This window comes from Lagenorhynchus albirostris, chromosome 7 (genome assembly GCF_949774975.1).
Source record: "Lagenorhynchus albirostris chromosome 7, mLagAlb1.1, whole genome shotgun sequence".
Lineage (NCBI taxonomy): Eukaryota > Metazoa > Chordata > Mammalia > Artiodactyla > Delphinidae > Lagenorhynchus > Lagenorhynchus albirostris.
The window spans coordinates 55,368,007-55,381,201 of NC_083101.1; the positions used below are offsets into that span (position 1 = coordinate 55,368,007).

The 13,195-nt window shown below is 37.8% G+C and overlaps 1 protein-coding gene across 4 annotated transcripts in view; it reads left to right on the forward strand.

The window, feature by feature from the left end:
- RCL1 (RNA terminal phosphate cyclase like 1) overlaps positions 1 to 13,195 on the forward strand; it is a 182,944-nt gene that overhangs the window by 101,700 nt on the left and 68,049 nt on the right. For 2 of the 4 annotated variants that reach the window (XR_009541595.1, XM_060155045.1), the window contains exon 9: positions 1,303 to 1,420. The exons of the other annotated variants lie outside the window; for them this stretch is intronic. Coding sequence is in view for 1 of the 2 variants with exons in the window: in XM_060155045.1 (XP_060011028.1) it covers positions 1,303 to 1,420 (118 nt within the window). In the remaining variant the exon portion in view is untranslated. The remainder of the gene's footprint in view (positions 1 to 1,302; positions 1,421 to 13,195) is intronic. 4 annotated transcript variants of the gene reach the window in all.

Here is a 13,195-nt window from a genome sequence, read left to right on the forward strand (position 1 = left end):
CAGTCCAGATAAGACAAGGCTTTGAGAACTATGGTCAAGAGTTTAGATTTAATTCTAAGTGCATTGGGGAACCTTTAAAAAGGTTTAAGCAGATAAATCCCATGGTCTGATTTATATTTTAAAAAGAGCTCTCTTAACCATGCAATTGTACAAATGAACGACGAGGATTTCTGTACATTATATAGGTTATCTCTAGGATATATTTTAAATGGAGAAAGTAAGATGTAGAACACTGTTTACAGTAGCCTAAATACTTTGTGTAAGGGGGGCATAAACATGTATATCATATTTTTAAAGCAGTTAGTTATAAATAAAAAACTAATAAAATGTGTTGCCTATGTAGAGAAACAACATTTAGGGGGGCAGGCAAGCATAATGCAAGACTTTTGTCAAATTACTTTGACAAAATAGATATAAAAATTGAATCCTTGGGACTTAGATATAAAAATTGAATTACTAAAGAATAAAAAGCAATCCCTAAAAATTGAAAACAAATGGCCATAAGTGTAGATCATGTTGATGCTAAACCCACATAAAGAAAATCATTACTAGAAGTGACTTTAAAGTGTAGTATCTTGAGTTTACATCCCTAGTAGGATATATCCTAAGAACAAAACCCACAAAAATATTAAATTGCACTCAGTAGTAGTCTTATTGTTTTAAATAATACTGGTAATGCTATTTTTTAACTATTATAGGTCTGTCATAGGATAAAGAAAGTAAATAATCATGTAAATGTTAGAAACCAAGATTTTCACTTTAGGAGAAAAAAGACATATAAATCTAGAGAAGTAAACACTCTGTAATCTGAACTTTGAAATGGATGTATCAGTTTAATTTATGATTTATGAATTTTTTCTTTCAAAAACCAGTGTGTACTTCCTAACTCTGTCCTAACCTTCCTAATTCTGAAAAGACCTAAAAGCAATAACAGTGCAGTAGCAATGAGCACCCCTAGTTTCCAAATTGTGGATTTTCAACTAAAAGGAACCTGGGCTTCTTGGAAAAATGGCTGATTGAAGGTTTGTGGTAAGAAATGTATCTAGATAAACCAGGATTATTTTATTGTACCAGAGAATAAGCAAGCTATCAAAAACTAATGGAAAAAATCTAGACTTCAGAAAAAGAACAATAATTGCAATTCATTGCAATTATATCAGATATGTAAAATTTCCTAATAACGTAAAACATAACAAACCTCACTCGTTGCCACAGAAGGTTACTAGGGCACCAGCTCGTCTGCAAACTGATAAATAAAAAGAAAGAATCAGCATTTATTCTACCTTTCAAACTTTATTTCAGAATAACCAAACCATTGATGAAAGTTCTTTATGGAAGAAGTCCAAATGATAAATGCAGAAGGAATGATAGAAGTAGAAAATCACCAGTTTGCAACCCTATGGACCTAAGCAACATGTTTGTGAGTGAATATTAAAGCCATAAAGTGAAAATTTAATGAGGGATTTTATAGTAGAGGAGTCAAGCTGTCGCCACGTTAACCCTCTGATTGCTTTGACATTTGTAAAAGGAACAACCAGACATTACATCTCATGATATGATGTGACAGGAAAAATTCAGCATTACCTGAAGTATTCTTATCTATGATGTTAATTCTTAATCTAGTCAAACCCCTTTATCAGTTTACCACCCTCCCTCCCCGCAACACACATTAACTGAGACCAAGAGAAAGCAATCAGCCAAAGCCCCCGCTCACTCCTAGAGAAAACTAGAGAAAGCCCACGCGCAGCAACAAAGACCTAAGGCAGCCAAAACAAACAAACAAACAAAAACCCCCCAAAATGTCAGCAAATCTACAGGACAAATCTAGAAGATAAACGACTCAGTTTTTTTAAAAATTCATGACATGAACTACAATATATCCATACAATGGAATATTATTTGTCAATAAAAAGAAAGTACTGCTAAAACATCAGTGAGCCTTGAAAACATGCTAAGAGAAAGAAGCCAGTCACAATGGATTAAATATTGTACGATTCCATTTATATGAAATGTCCAGAATAGGCAAATCTATAAGGACTAAAAATAATTTGTGGTTGCCTACAACTGGTAGGCAGATGGTAGGATTGGGGGATGATGGTTAAGGGGTACAAAATTTATTTTTTTAAGGGTGATTAAAATATTTTAGAATTGATTATGGTGATAGTTGCACAACTTTGCAAATATACTAAAAACCATTGAATTGTACACTCTAAGCAGGTAAATTGTATGGTGTAATTATACGTCAGTAAAGTTGCTGAAAAATCTAAGACATGAAAAAATAATGGCAGGGGGACTGTTACATAACCAAAAAGGTTTAAGAGACAAAGCAATCAAATGTCATGTGAGAACCTTATTTAGATCTTGAGTCAAACAAACTGACTGTAAAAATATACCTTTGAGACCCTCTGGGAAGTTTAATTATGGGCTGAGTATTAAATATTGCTATGGTCTTAATGTTTGTATCCCCTCCAATTTATATGTTGAAGTTCTAAACATCAAGGTGATGGTATTAGGAGGTGGGGCCTTTGGGAGGTGATTAGGGCACAACGGTGCAGCCCTTATGAATGTGATTAGTGCCCTTATAAAAGAAATCTTAGAAAGGTCCATTGCTCTTTGCCCTGTGAAGATTATAGTGAGAAGGCAGGCCATCGAGGAAGAATGGGGCTCTTATGAGACACCAAACCCGCCAGTCCCATGATCTTGGACTTCTGAGCCTTCAGAAATGTGAGAAATAAATTCCTATTGTTTATAATCTACCCAGCCTGAATGGACTCAGACAGATTTTAAGAAATAGTTGTCAGTTTTGTTAGGTATGGTCATGTTATGTTGGTTATGAAAAATGTTACCAGATAATGTGCATACCGAAATATTTATAGGTAAAACAATATGATGTTTTGGATTTGCTTTAAAATACTCAAAAAAATGAGGATTAGGTGAAATAATAATGGCTATTTAAACTGGGTAATGACTCCCTTACAAAGGGACTCATTATTCTACTTTCTTCACTTTTATAGGATTTTATTTTCTATAAGAAAACAATTTAAAAACACTATTTGTGCATTAAAAAGATCACAATGAGTGTTTTTTAAGGAACCTCAATACTGTTCTCCATAGTGGCTGTATCAATTTGCATTCCCACCAACAGTGCAAGAGGGTTCCCTACCATATGACCCAGCAATCCCACTATTGGACATATACCCTGAGAAAACCATAATTCAAAAAGAGTCATGTACCACAATGTTCATTGCAGCACTATTTACAATAGCCAGGACATGGAAGCAACCTAAGTGTCCATCAACAGATGAATGGATAAAGAAGATGTGGCACATATATACAATGGAATATTACTCAGCCATAAAAAGAAACGAAATTGAGTTATTTGTAGTGAGGTGGATGGACCTAGAGTCTGTCATACAGAGTGAAATAAGTCAGAAAAAGAAAAACAAATACTGTATGCTAACACATATATATGAAATCTAAAAAAAAATGGTTCTATTAATAATCGTTTTTTTCTTCATAGCCTTTTCTTGTGTTCATTTTTTCATTTGTCTTCAGGTAATTATTTTGGTCAAAGTTCACGGACTGTAAACTTTTTGAGTTCCTTCATATCTAAAAACACCTTTATTTTGCCCATATATATGAGTGATTGTTTGGCTAAGTATATAATTTGCGGCTCAAAATTTTCTTCTCTCAGAATTTAGAAGAAAGTGTGCCATTGTCTTCTGGCATTCACTATGGCAGATGAAAATTCTGACGCACATTTTGTTCTCAGTCCTTCATAGGTATTCTTTTCCTTTCCTGTCTCTTACAGGAAGCTTTTAGATTTCTCTTTTACTTAGAAGTCATACGTCTTTCCAAGATAGGTCTAAACGTGTTTTTCTCCTCCTGACTGGTACTTGATGTGCCCTTCTTTCAACCTGAAGACTCAAGTATCCACTAAGGGAAATTTTCTCCTGTAATTTCCTTGATTATTTCTCTCCTTTCTTCAATCTCTCCTCATTTTCTGGGACTTGTGGATATATCTCCCATGTCTTTACACTTTTCTCTTGTACTTTTTTCTCTTTGCCTCTTTGTATTGCATTCTGGGAAAATCCCTCTGCTTTCTCTGCCAGTATACCTATTCACTCCTTAGCTGTCTCCATTCAGCTATTGAGCCCAGGGTAGAGTTTTTAATTTTGGCAATGATATATTTGATTTCCATGTACTGGTTTTACTTTTTATAGCATTATGTTCTTTTATATCACCCAATTTCTGGGGATTTGAATTACAATTAAAATTCTCCCTGTTTAATCTATATTGGTAACTAGGGTGTTTTTCCTTATCCTGAATGAGCTCCCTTTTTAGCTGACAGTGACTGCAGATTCTTTTACAAGAACCCTGGGTCCATTGTTCATTTGCTTGTTGTTTGTAATTGTGGTAAAATAAGCATAAGGTAAAATTTACCATTTTAACCATTTTGAAGTGTACAATTCAGTGGCATTAAGTGTAGTCACTATATTGTGCAGCCGTCACCACTATCCATTTCCAGAATTTTTAAAATATCCCAAGCAGAAACTCTGTACCCATTACATAACTCCCTAGTCTCTTCTTCCCAAGACCCTGGTAATCTCTATGATACTTTCTGTCTCTATGAATTTGCCTCTTCTAGGTATCTTATATAAGTTGAATCATACAATATTTGTCCTTTTGTGTCTGGCTTATTTCAGTTAGCATAATGTTTTCAATATTCATCTATGTTGTAGCATATATCAGAATTTCCTTCCTTTTTAATTTAAGGCTGAATAATATTCCATTGTATATATATAATACATTTTGTTTATACATTCATCTGTTGATGGAATGTTTAGGTTGTTTCCATCTTGGCTATTGTGAATAATGCTGCTATGAACATTGATGTGCAAGTATCTGTTCAAATGTCTGCTTTCAGTTCTTTTTAAAAAAAATTTTATTAGAGTATAGTTGATTCATAATGTTGTGTTAGTTTCAGATGTATAGCAAAGTGAATCAGTTATACATATATCGACTCTTTTTTTAAAATATATTCTTTTCCCATATAGGCCATTACAAAGTATTGAGTAGAGTTCCCTGTGCTATACAGCAGGTTCTTATTAGTTATCTATTTGCTTTCACTCCTTTTGAGTATATCCCCAGAACTGGGATTACTAGATCATATGGTAACTCTATGTTAAATTTTTGAGGAACCACTCTAGTTTTCCACAGTGGCTGCACCATTTTACATTCCTACTAACAGTGCATCAGGGTTCCAATGTCTTCACATCCTCACTAACACTTGTTATTTTCCATTTTATTATTTTCTTTATTATAGTCATCCTCATGTGTGTGAAGTGATATTTCATCGTGATTTTGATTAGCATTACTCTAATGACTAGTAACACTGAGCATTTTTCATGTGCTTTTTGGCCACTTGTATATCTTCTTTGGAGAAATTTCTGTTCAAGTCCTTTGCCCAGTTTTGAATTGGGTTGTTTGTGTTTTCGTTGTTGTTGAGTTGTAGAAGTTCTTTATATACTCTGGATATTAATCCCTTATGAGATATATGACTTGCAAATATTTTTCCCAGATCCACTGGTTTTGGGGGAGTATGGAGGTAGGAACATCTGACGGGGCAGGCTTCCTATTAGAGTTTGCAATATCTTGTCTTCTGGGTACAGAGGTGGAAGCCACTGCTTTGCTGGGTTACTGTCCCACTTCTCAGGGAGCATCTTTTCTGGGAGTCTTCATCTTCAGAAACTCTACTCTGGAGCAAAGCCCATAATCACTTACTCTGAGAAAAAAGAATTAGATAGCTATTACCACTTATATCATATTAGAATGCTTTCAGTGGCAAATACAGAACACCCAAATGAAACTGGCTTAAACAATAAGGAAGTATATTGTCTCTCTAAGAGCAAACCCAAACAGAGGATGTGCCTCGGAACTGATTGAGAAGTTCAACAGTGTCATCAAAAGCCCAGATTCTGTTGGTTTCTCAGATTTTTCTATATACAATGTTAATTTCATCCTAACCCTCTGTTGTAGGTTGTCTGTCTTTGACAATCAGGTCTGCATATTTTCTATCCAGCAAATATCCACTTGTCTCCTTGGCCATTTCTGAGTCACGTGCTTATTCCCGAACATGAGACATGAGACTGCACTTAGACCAAAGTCTCCCACCCTTGAAGCTGAGAGGGTTGGTCTTCCCAGAGGTATATGCCCTGTTTGGGGGAGGAGTGAAACAAAATGGGGGTTCCATTAGGAAGAAGGAGGAAATGAGTGCTGTAGGCAATCAGTAATATTCACTACACCACTATTAATAAATTACCAAGCTCAAAGCTCATTATTTCTCCCCTATCCTATTATGTCTAATCTTGAGGCATTCCAGGGTTCTTTTGGGAAGCTAATTTTGGGGCGAGTGTCTTTTCTGTTGTATGTTAGGCTTAGTAGGTTTCACTATCGACCTGCTTTATATCTTCCAATAATTTCTCACTCTTCAGGGGTCTAACAACACCCCCATTTCCTTTCCATGTTTGCCTTGAAGTCATTTTTATGTTTGTATTTCCTCTATCATTCTAGTGAGATATTGGGAATGAGAGGAAACACAAGCATTTGGCTAGCCATATTGAACTGGAGGTCAACATACCTCTGAATTCAGGATTTTCCTATCTCTTATTCCTGACCCTATTATTATTATTATTATTTGCGGTACGCAGTCCTCTCACTGTTGTGGCCTCTCCCGTTGCGGAGCACAGGCTCCGGACGCGCAGGCTCAGCGGCCACGGCTCACGGGCCCAGCCGCTCCGTGGCATGTGGGATCTTCCCGGACCGGGGCACGAACCCGTGTCCCCTGCATCGGCAGGCGAACTCTCAACCACTGCGCCACCAGGGAAGCCCCTGGCCCAATTATTTGGCTTAAAACTCTTCAGAGGGGACTTCCCTCGTGGCACAGTGGTTAAGAATCCTTCTGCCAGTGCAGGGGACATGGGTTGGATCCCTGGTCTGGGAAGATCCCACATGCCGTGGAGCAACTAAGCCCATGAGCCACAACTACTGAACCTGTGCTCTAGGCCCCACAAGCCACAACTACTGAGCCCACGCGCCACAACTACTGAAGCCCACGCACCTAGAGCCTGTGCTCCGCAACAAGAGAAGCCACCGCAATGAGAAGCCTGTGCACTAGAGTCATACATCTTGTAAGTGGCAGAGCCAGGAATTGAACCTAGATAGATGAACTCAAGCCCAGATAGCCTCAGAGTCCAGCTGAGGAGTCCTTTCCATTCAGGTTTGGCAAATGCATCATGTTGTTGTGGAAAAACAAGATCTCTGTTTGATTTTCAATACCTTTATGAAAACATCTAATAGTAGTATTTTATTATTATTATTTTTGTTTTATTTTTCTCTTTGGCCTCAGAAGCAAAATGACTGCAAATTTGCAGCTGATTTTTTCTTAAGAATTAAAGAGGCAGATTTTTTTTAATGAGCTTATAATTAATACCTTTGAGGACACCATCTTATAAATATATTTTGATTCAAAGCCTTGAGACCACTTACTTTAGTTTATTCCCATCTAATTAGCATTTCATCATGTAGAAGAGTTATGCATAATTAATATATATAAAATGTTAAGTAATCAATCTTGGTACTGATCCCTAGGATACAACTGGTGTTAAAACTTCCCCACTTTCTATAATAAAAGAACCATTTAGCTTACTAATTTCATGTTTAATATGTTTTTTTATCCTTGCTCTAACTGCTTGAGAATCCCAAGTGCTGTTTTTAAAAAATATCTTTTGATAGAGAATCTTATTAAGAGTTTCTAAAAATGTAAATAAATGTTTATTTGTTCTCTTTAATTTGCATTCTTTTTGCTAAGATGACTTCTCTTGTGTTGTTTTGGAAGAAAATTGATGACATCAGGTATCTGTCCCTGTTTCATCTTTATATCTGTGAATTGCTAGAGGCTCTAAATTTTTTAAGTTTGTTCATCTGGGGAAAGAGGATATTGAATTGGGATATCTCTTTGGGTATTACTACCCTCCTCCAACATGACACACAATTCTTTACATATCTATTAAATAGTGAAAAGGTAGAAATCCAAGGAAGAAAAAAATATCAAGGAAAAGAACAAAAGCTCTTCTTGGTTAGTTTACCACTAGATTACTATAATCGGACTGTATTTGTTCCTCAGCTTCATCTAACACCATGTGGTTTCCCTGTTGCAAGGGGAAGAGTCAAGGTAATTTTGATCCAGTTAGCCAAAGGAATTAGCTAGATCCTAATATACATATGACCCAGACTTCCGAACGCCTTTCTTTTTTTTTTTTAATTTATTTATTTTATTTATTTATTTTGGCTGCATTGGGTCTTTGTTGCTGTGCGTGGGCTTTCTCTAGTTGCGGCGAGTGGGGGCTACTCTTCGTTGTGGTGCACAGGCTTCTCACTGCGGTGGCTTCTCGTTGTGGAGCACAGGCTCTAGGCACTCGGGCTTCAGTATTTGTGGCGCGTGGGCTCAGTAGTTGTGGCTCGCAGGCTCAAGAGTGCAGGCTCAGTAGTTGTGGCACACAGGCTTAGTTGCTCCGTGGCATGTGGGATCTTCCTGGACCAGGACTCGAACCCATGTCCACTGCATTGGCAGGTGGATTCTTAACCACTGCACCACCAGGGAAGCCCCCTCAACTCCTTTCTTGCACCAATTTGGTAACTCAAAGAGAAAATTATCTAAGATTATAAGGAAAAACAAACCTTGAAGGACCAGTGAGGTACTGGGAAATACTTCAGTCTGGGAAGAGCAATTAGTTCCAAATTAACTTGGACTTGAGAAATTAAACTAGGAAAAATAAAATGATCTGCAGATATGTCATCCTAAAAATCATAGCTATTTCGAATTTTTTTAACCTAAAACTCTCTTCTCAAAGAAAAACACAAAGGAGAGGTACCTCTAATTTAGATTCAGAGAAAATTGACACAGAATATCTCAATTTAAGAGACGTGTAAGAAGGAGAGTAAAAAGGAAAATGTCAAACTCTTGGATACTTAAAACCAAACTGAGTTGCTATAGAGGTGAAGTCAGAGAAAGAATTACAGTCCAGTGAAGCATCATTGTTATAAATTGCTCTCAGCATGCTGGTCCACAAAATTCCAGGCCAGGGGAAGACAGGAAATTTGAAAACAGTCCTATTCTCTACAATTAATGCAGTCAGCTCTTTCTCTGAGTTTGTAGCAATACTTGTCTTTAAGTGAAATAAAAATTTGTAGGACAGTGCCTGGCACAGAATCAGTACATAAATTCCTTCCCCTTTTCAGGGGCAAATGGACAATCGGGCCACTTTTAATCTTTTTTTTTTAAATATATTTATTTATTTTTGGCTGTGTTGGGTCTTCGTTGCTGTGCACTGGCTTTCTCTAGTTGCGGCGAGTGGGGACTACTCTTTCATTGCGGTGCACAGACTTCTCATTGCAGTGGTTTCTCTTGTTGTGGAGCACGGGCTCTAGGTGTGTGGATTTCAGTAGTTGTGGCACGCGGGCTTCAGTAGTTGTGGCTTGTGAGCTGTAGAGCGCAGGCTCAGTAGTTGTGGTGCCTGGCCTTAGCTGTTCCACGGCATGTAGGATCTTCCCCGACCAGGGCTCAAACCTGTGTCCCCTGCATTGGCAGGCAGATTCTTAACCACTGTGCCACCAGGGAAGCCCACCACTTTAATCTTATTAAAAGCTATTAAACTTATGAAGTGCAGTGAAGGGAGTCTCTCCAGAGAGTATAGTGTCCCTCTTTTCTCTGGGGAAACGGATGATGACCAGGGTACCAAGAGTGACTCTTTGATAGAGTCTAATTATTTTCCAGCCAGCTCTAGCACAGGGACCCTGGCTTCTGATCTGTGGTGGTCTGCCTGTGGAGATCACTGCTGTGCTACTAGAGACAAAGGATATTAGTCAGTTGTTTCTGAAGTGTTTAATCAGATCGAGAGGTTTTAGTTGTTCCTTCATGGATTTTGTGGTTTGGGGTATGTGTATGCTCTGGACCTAATAGTTCTCCATGTCATCTCTTTCCTTTTCTGCAAACGAGTTCAACATCTATAGCGCACCTACTTTATACCAGGTTCTGTGACAGTACTAGGATTACAAAGATGAATATGATGTAGTCCATGTCCTCTAGGAGGTTAGAGTCTGGGAAGAGCTATATAGACATAGAAAGACCTCACTCTGGTTTTACAATGTGATGAGTGTAATAATCAAGATATAAAAGTTACCATAGGAATTTAGAGATACCACCAAACTCAAATTGGAGGTCAAGGATGGTTTCCTAGAGGAAGTGCTGACTGAGGCGAAGCTTAAGGGAAGAATTGGAATTGGTGACATTGGAAGACGGAAACTGAGCCTCAGTTTTCTTATCTATAAAACGAGGGTTATACTGCCTGCCTCCCAAGACTTTTTTGCAAGGACTAATTAAGATACATATGTAAAGCATTTAGCAGAATCCTGTTGCATACTAAACACTTAGAGAAATTGTTGTGATGATGATAATGGTATAGTTAAAAGCCAAACCCTGCATCCTATTCTAATACATACCCCAAGATAGAATTAAGTCCAGCCCAAAATACCAGAAAAACTGATGGAAAATGCTAACTTGTTCTAGAATTACTCAAACCTTTATAGCCTTCAACACACATAACTTTGTTACATGAGCTAAATAAACCTTTTCCTGAGAACGGATAAGAAGCAAAGTGAAAAGTTCCCTCAAAGTAAATGACTCTGTATATTTGATTTTAGAAAGTTACTAGTTACTCCTGAATTTTTCTGTAGAGAATCTGTATCATTTATCTATTGCCACAATAATGCTGCATAATAAACGATCACAAAACTTTAGTGGATTAATACAATAAATCTTTCCTTAGCTTAGTCTGTGAGTTCAGGTGACCTGGACTGGATTCACGTGATCTTGTCTGGGCTTGCTTGTGTATCTGTAGTCAACTGCAAGTTGGCTAGGTGGCTCTGCTGATCTTGGCTGTGCATGCTCATATTTCTAGGGCTTGGCTGGCTATTGGCCTATTTGGTTCATCTCAGTTGGGATTACAGAGATTATTAAGGTGACTTATGTGAGTCAAGGTACAAGAGAAAGAGCGAACCTGAACATGCAAACTTTTCAAGGCTTTGCTTGTGTCACATTTGCTAATATCTTATCGCCAAATCAAGTCACTTTACTGAATTTGGAGTTAGAGTGAGAGAGCATTACAAACTTATAATACATAGCAAAGGGTGTGGATAGGGAGGGGTAAAGAATTAGGGCCATTTTTATAACATCATGGTTTTCCCTTTGGCCAAAATTATTCAAATATTTCTCACATACAGAATATGTTCAAACCCTTACTAAGACCTCCAAAAGTCTCATCCAATCATGGAAGTGTGCTTGAAGTCCAGGTTCTCATGATTTATATCAACTCTGGATGTGATTCTTCTTGATGCAGAGACTTGTGCACTAAAAAAAACAAGTTATCTGCTTCCACCTACCTCACCTAAAGTGGTAAGGCAGGGACAAGATAAATGCAATAAACACTTCCATCCCCAAAGTAAAAGAATAGGTTGCACATAGTGGTTACTGGTCCATAGTAGTTCTGAAATCCTGCTGGGAAAATATTGGCAGATTCTCCTAGTCTGGGGGTGGGAAATGTTTTTTATTTAGACCCTGGTTCTGCTATCTGGGAATGGTTTGCCTGTCTATTCTCCACAATTGCTGGCTCTGCTCTCTGATAGGCCTCCACATTTTCCGTTGCTCGCCTTGACCTCTTCTGAAGAGGATATTAGCGAATTTGCCCTCAGAGCAATTTCTTCTGTCTGCTTCCTGTCCAGAGAAGGAGGCCGAGAGGGCTTTTTACATTTTGAACAGTCTCCATCCCATTTAGTTTTATCTTGTGGCTACTTTTTCCATTACAGCTCTCTCAATGATTTGTGTGTTTTATATAACTTGACTTAACTCCATGTTTTGAAAAACATACCCCAAATTCTTCTGGGGACATACCACTCTTTTGGATTGAATCAGTGCTAATTTGGGAACATCAGACTGCTGGGAGGCCCAGGTGCCTTTTTGTCCCACTGAGTGGGTCTACTGTGTACTACCTTGCATCTTTCAGAGGTCCCAACAAAAGTCTCATAGCCCCACCCTTGATTTGGCCTATATCCTGAGGCTATTTCTTAATTTGAAACCCATTTACTGCCTTGAAAAACTGGACATGAAAAACGATTCTACTTCCCAACTTAGCAAATTCTGGCCCCTCTATATTCTATATAAATTCTGCCTGAAAACTGGCTAGTTCTTTTCTGAGTTCTTCTCTTTCTTGAGGTGGCTTATTTATTTATCTTCAGCAGCTAGTAAGAGCCAGTTGATACTACTTTCAACATCCTACCTGAAAATCTCTATGCTCAAGTTCCAGTGTTCATTGGATACATCTTTGTCTTCTAAGTTATCACAGGCTGTGCTTTTACCAAATATTTTTCCACCACAAAACACGGGTCACATTTCTCAAGCTAAGTGCCACAAATTTTAGGTTTTGCTACAGCAGTACTGCACTTCTGTATATCAATTATCTATTGACCCAAATATGTTTCAAAACAAAGAATGACAAAATCTCAGAAGCATTCAAAATAAACATTTATTTAGTTGCAGGTGTCTGTGTAGTTAGTTACCTAATTCAGGTTGAGTTTAGGTGATCTTGGTTGGGCTTGCTCACATGTTTGGGAGGTCACCAACTCATCTAGAAGGTTCTTGACTGGGGTGACTGGTGTAATTTAGGTGTGCTCCATGTGCCTTTTATCCTCCAGCAACCTGGGAATGTTCGTATGGGAGTCATCAAGGTACATGAGCCAGAGAAAGCTTCCTGTACATAAACTAAGATGGATAACCTATATGGATATAAATAGATGAATAACTCATAGGCCTGAACATGAAAACAGAACTATAAATCTTCTGAAAGAACATGGGAGAACATTTTCAAATCATAAAATAAACAATTTATAAATTGTATTTTATTAAAATAAAAAATTTCTGATCATCCAAAGATACCATTAACCGGAATTCCCTGGCAGTCCAGTGGTTACGACTCCACACTTTCACTGTCGAGGGCACGGGTTCAATCCCTGGTTGGGGAACTGAGATTCCGCAAGCTGCGCAGCAAGGCCAAAAAAATAAAAATAAATAAATAAATAAATA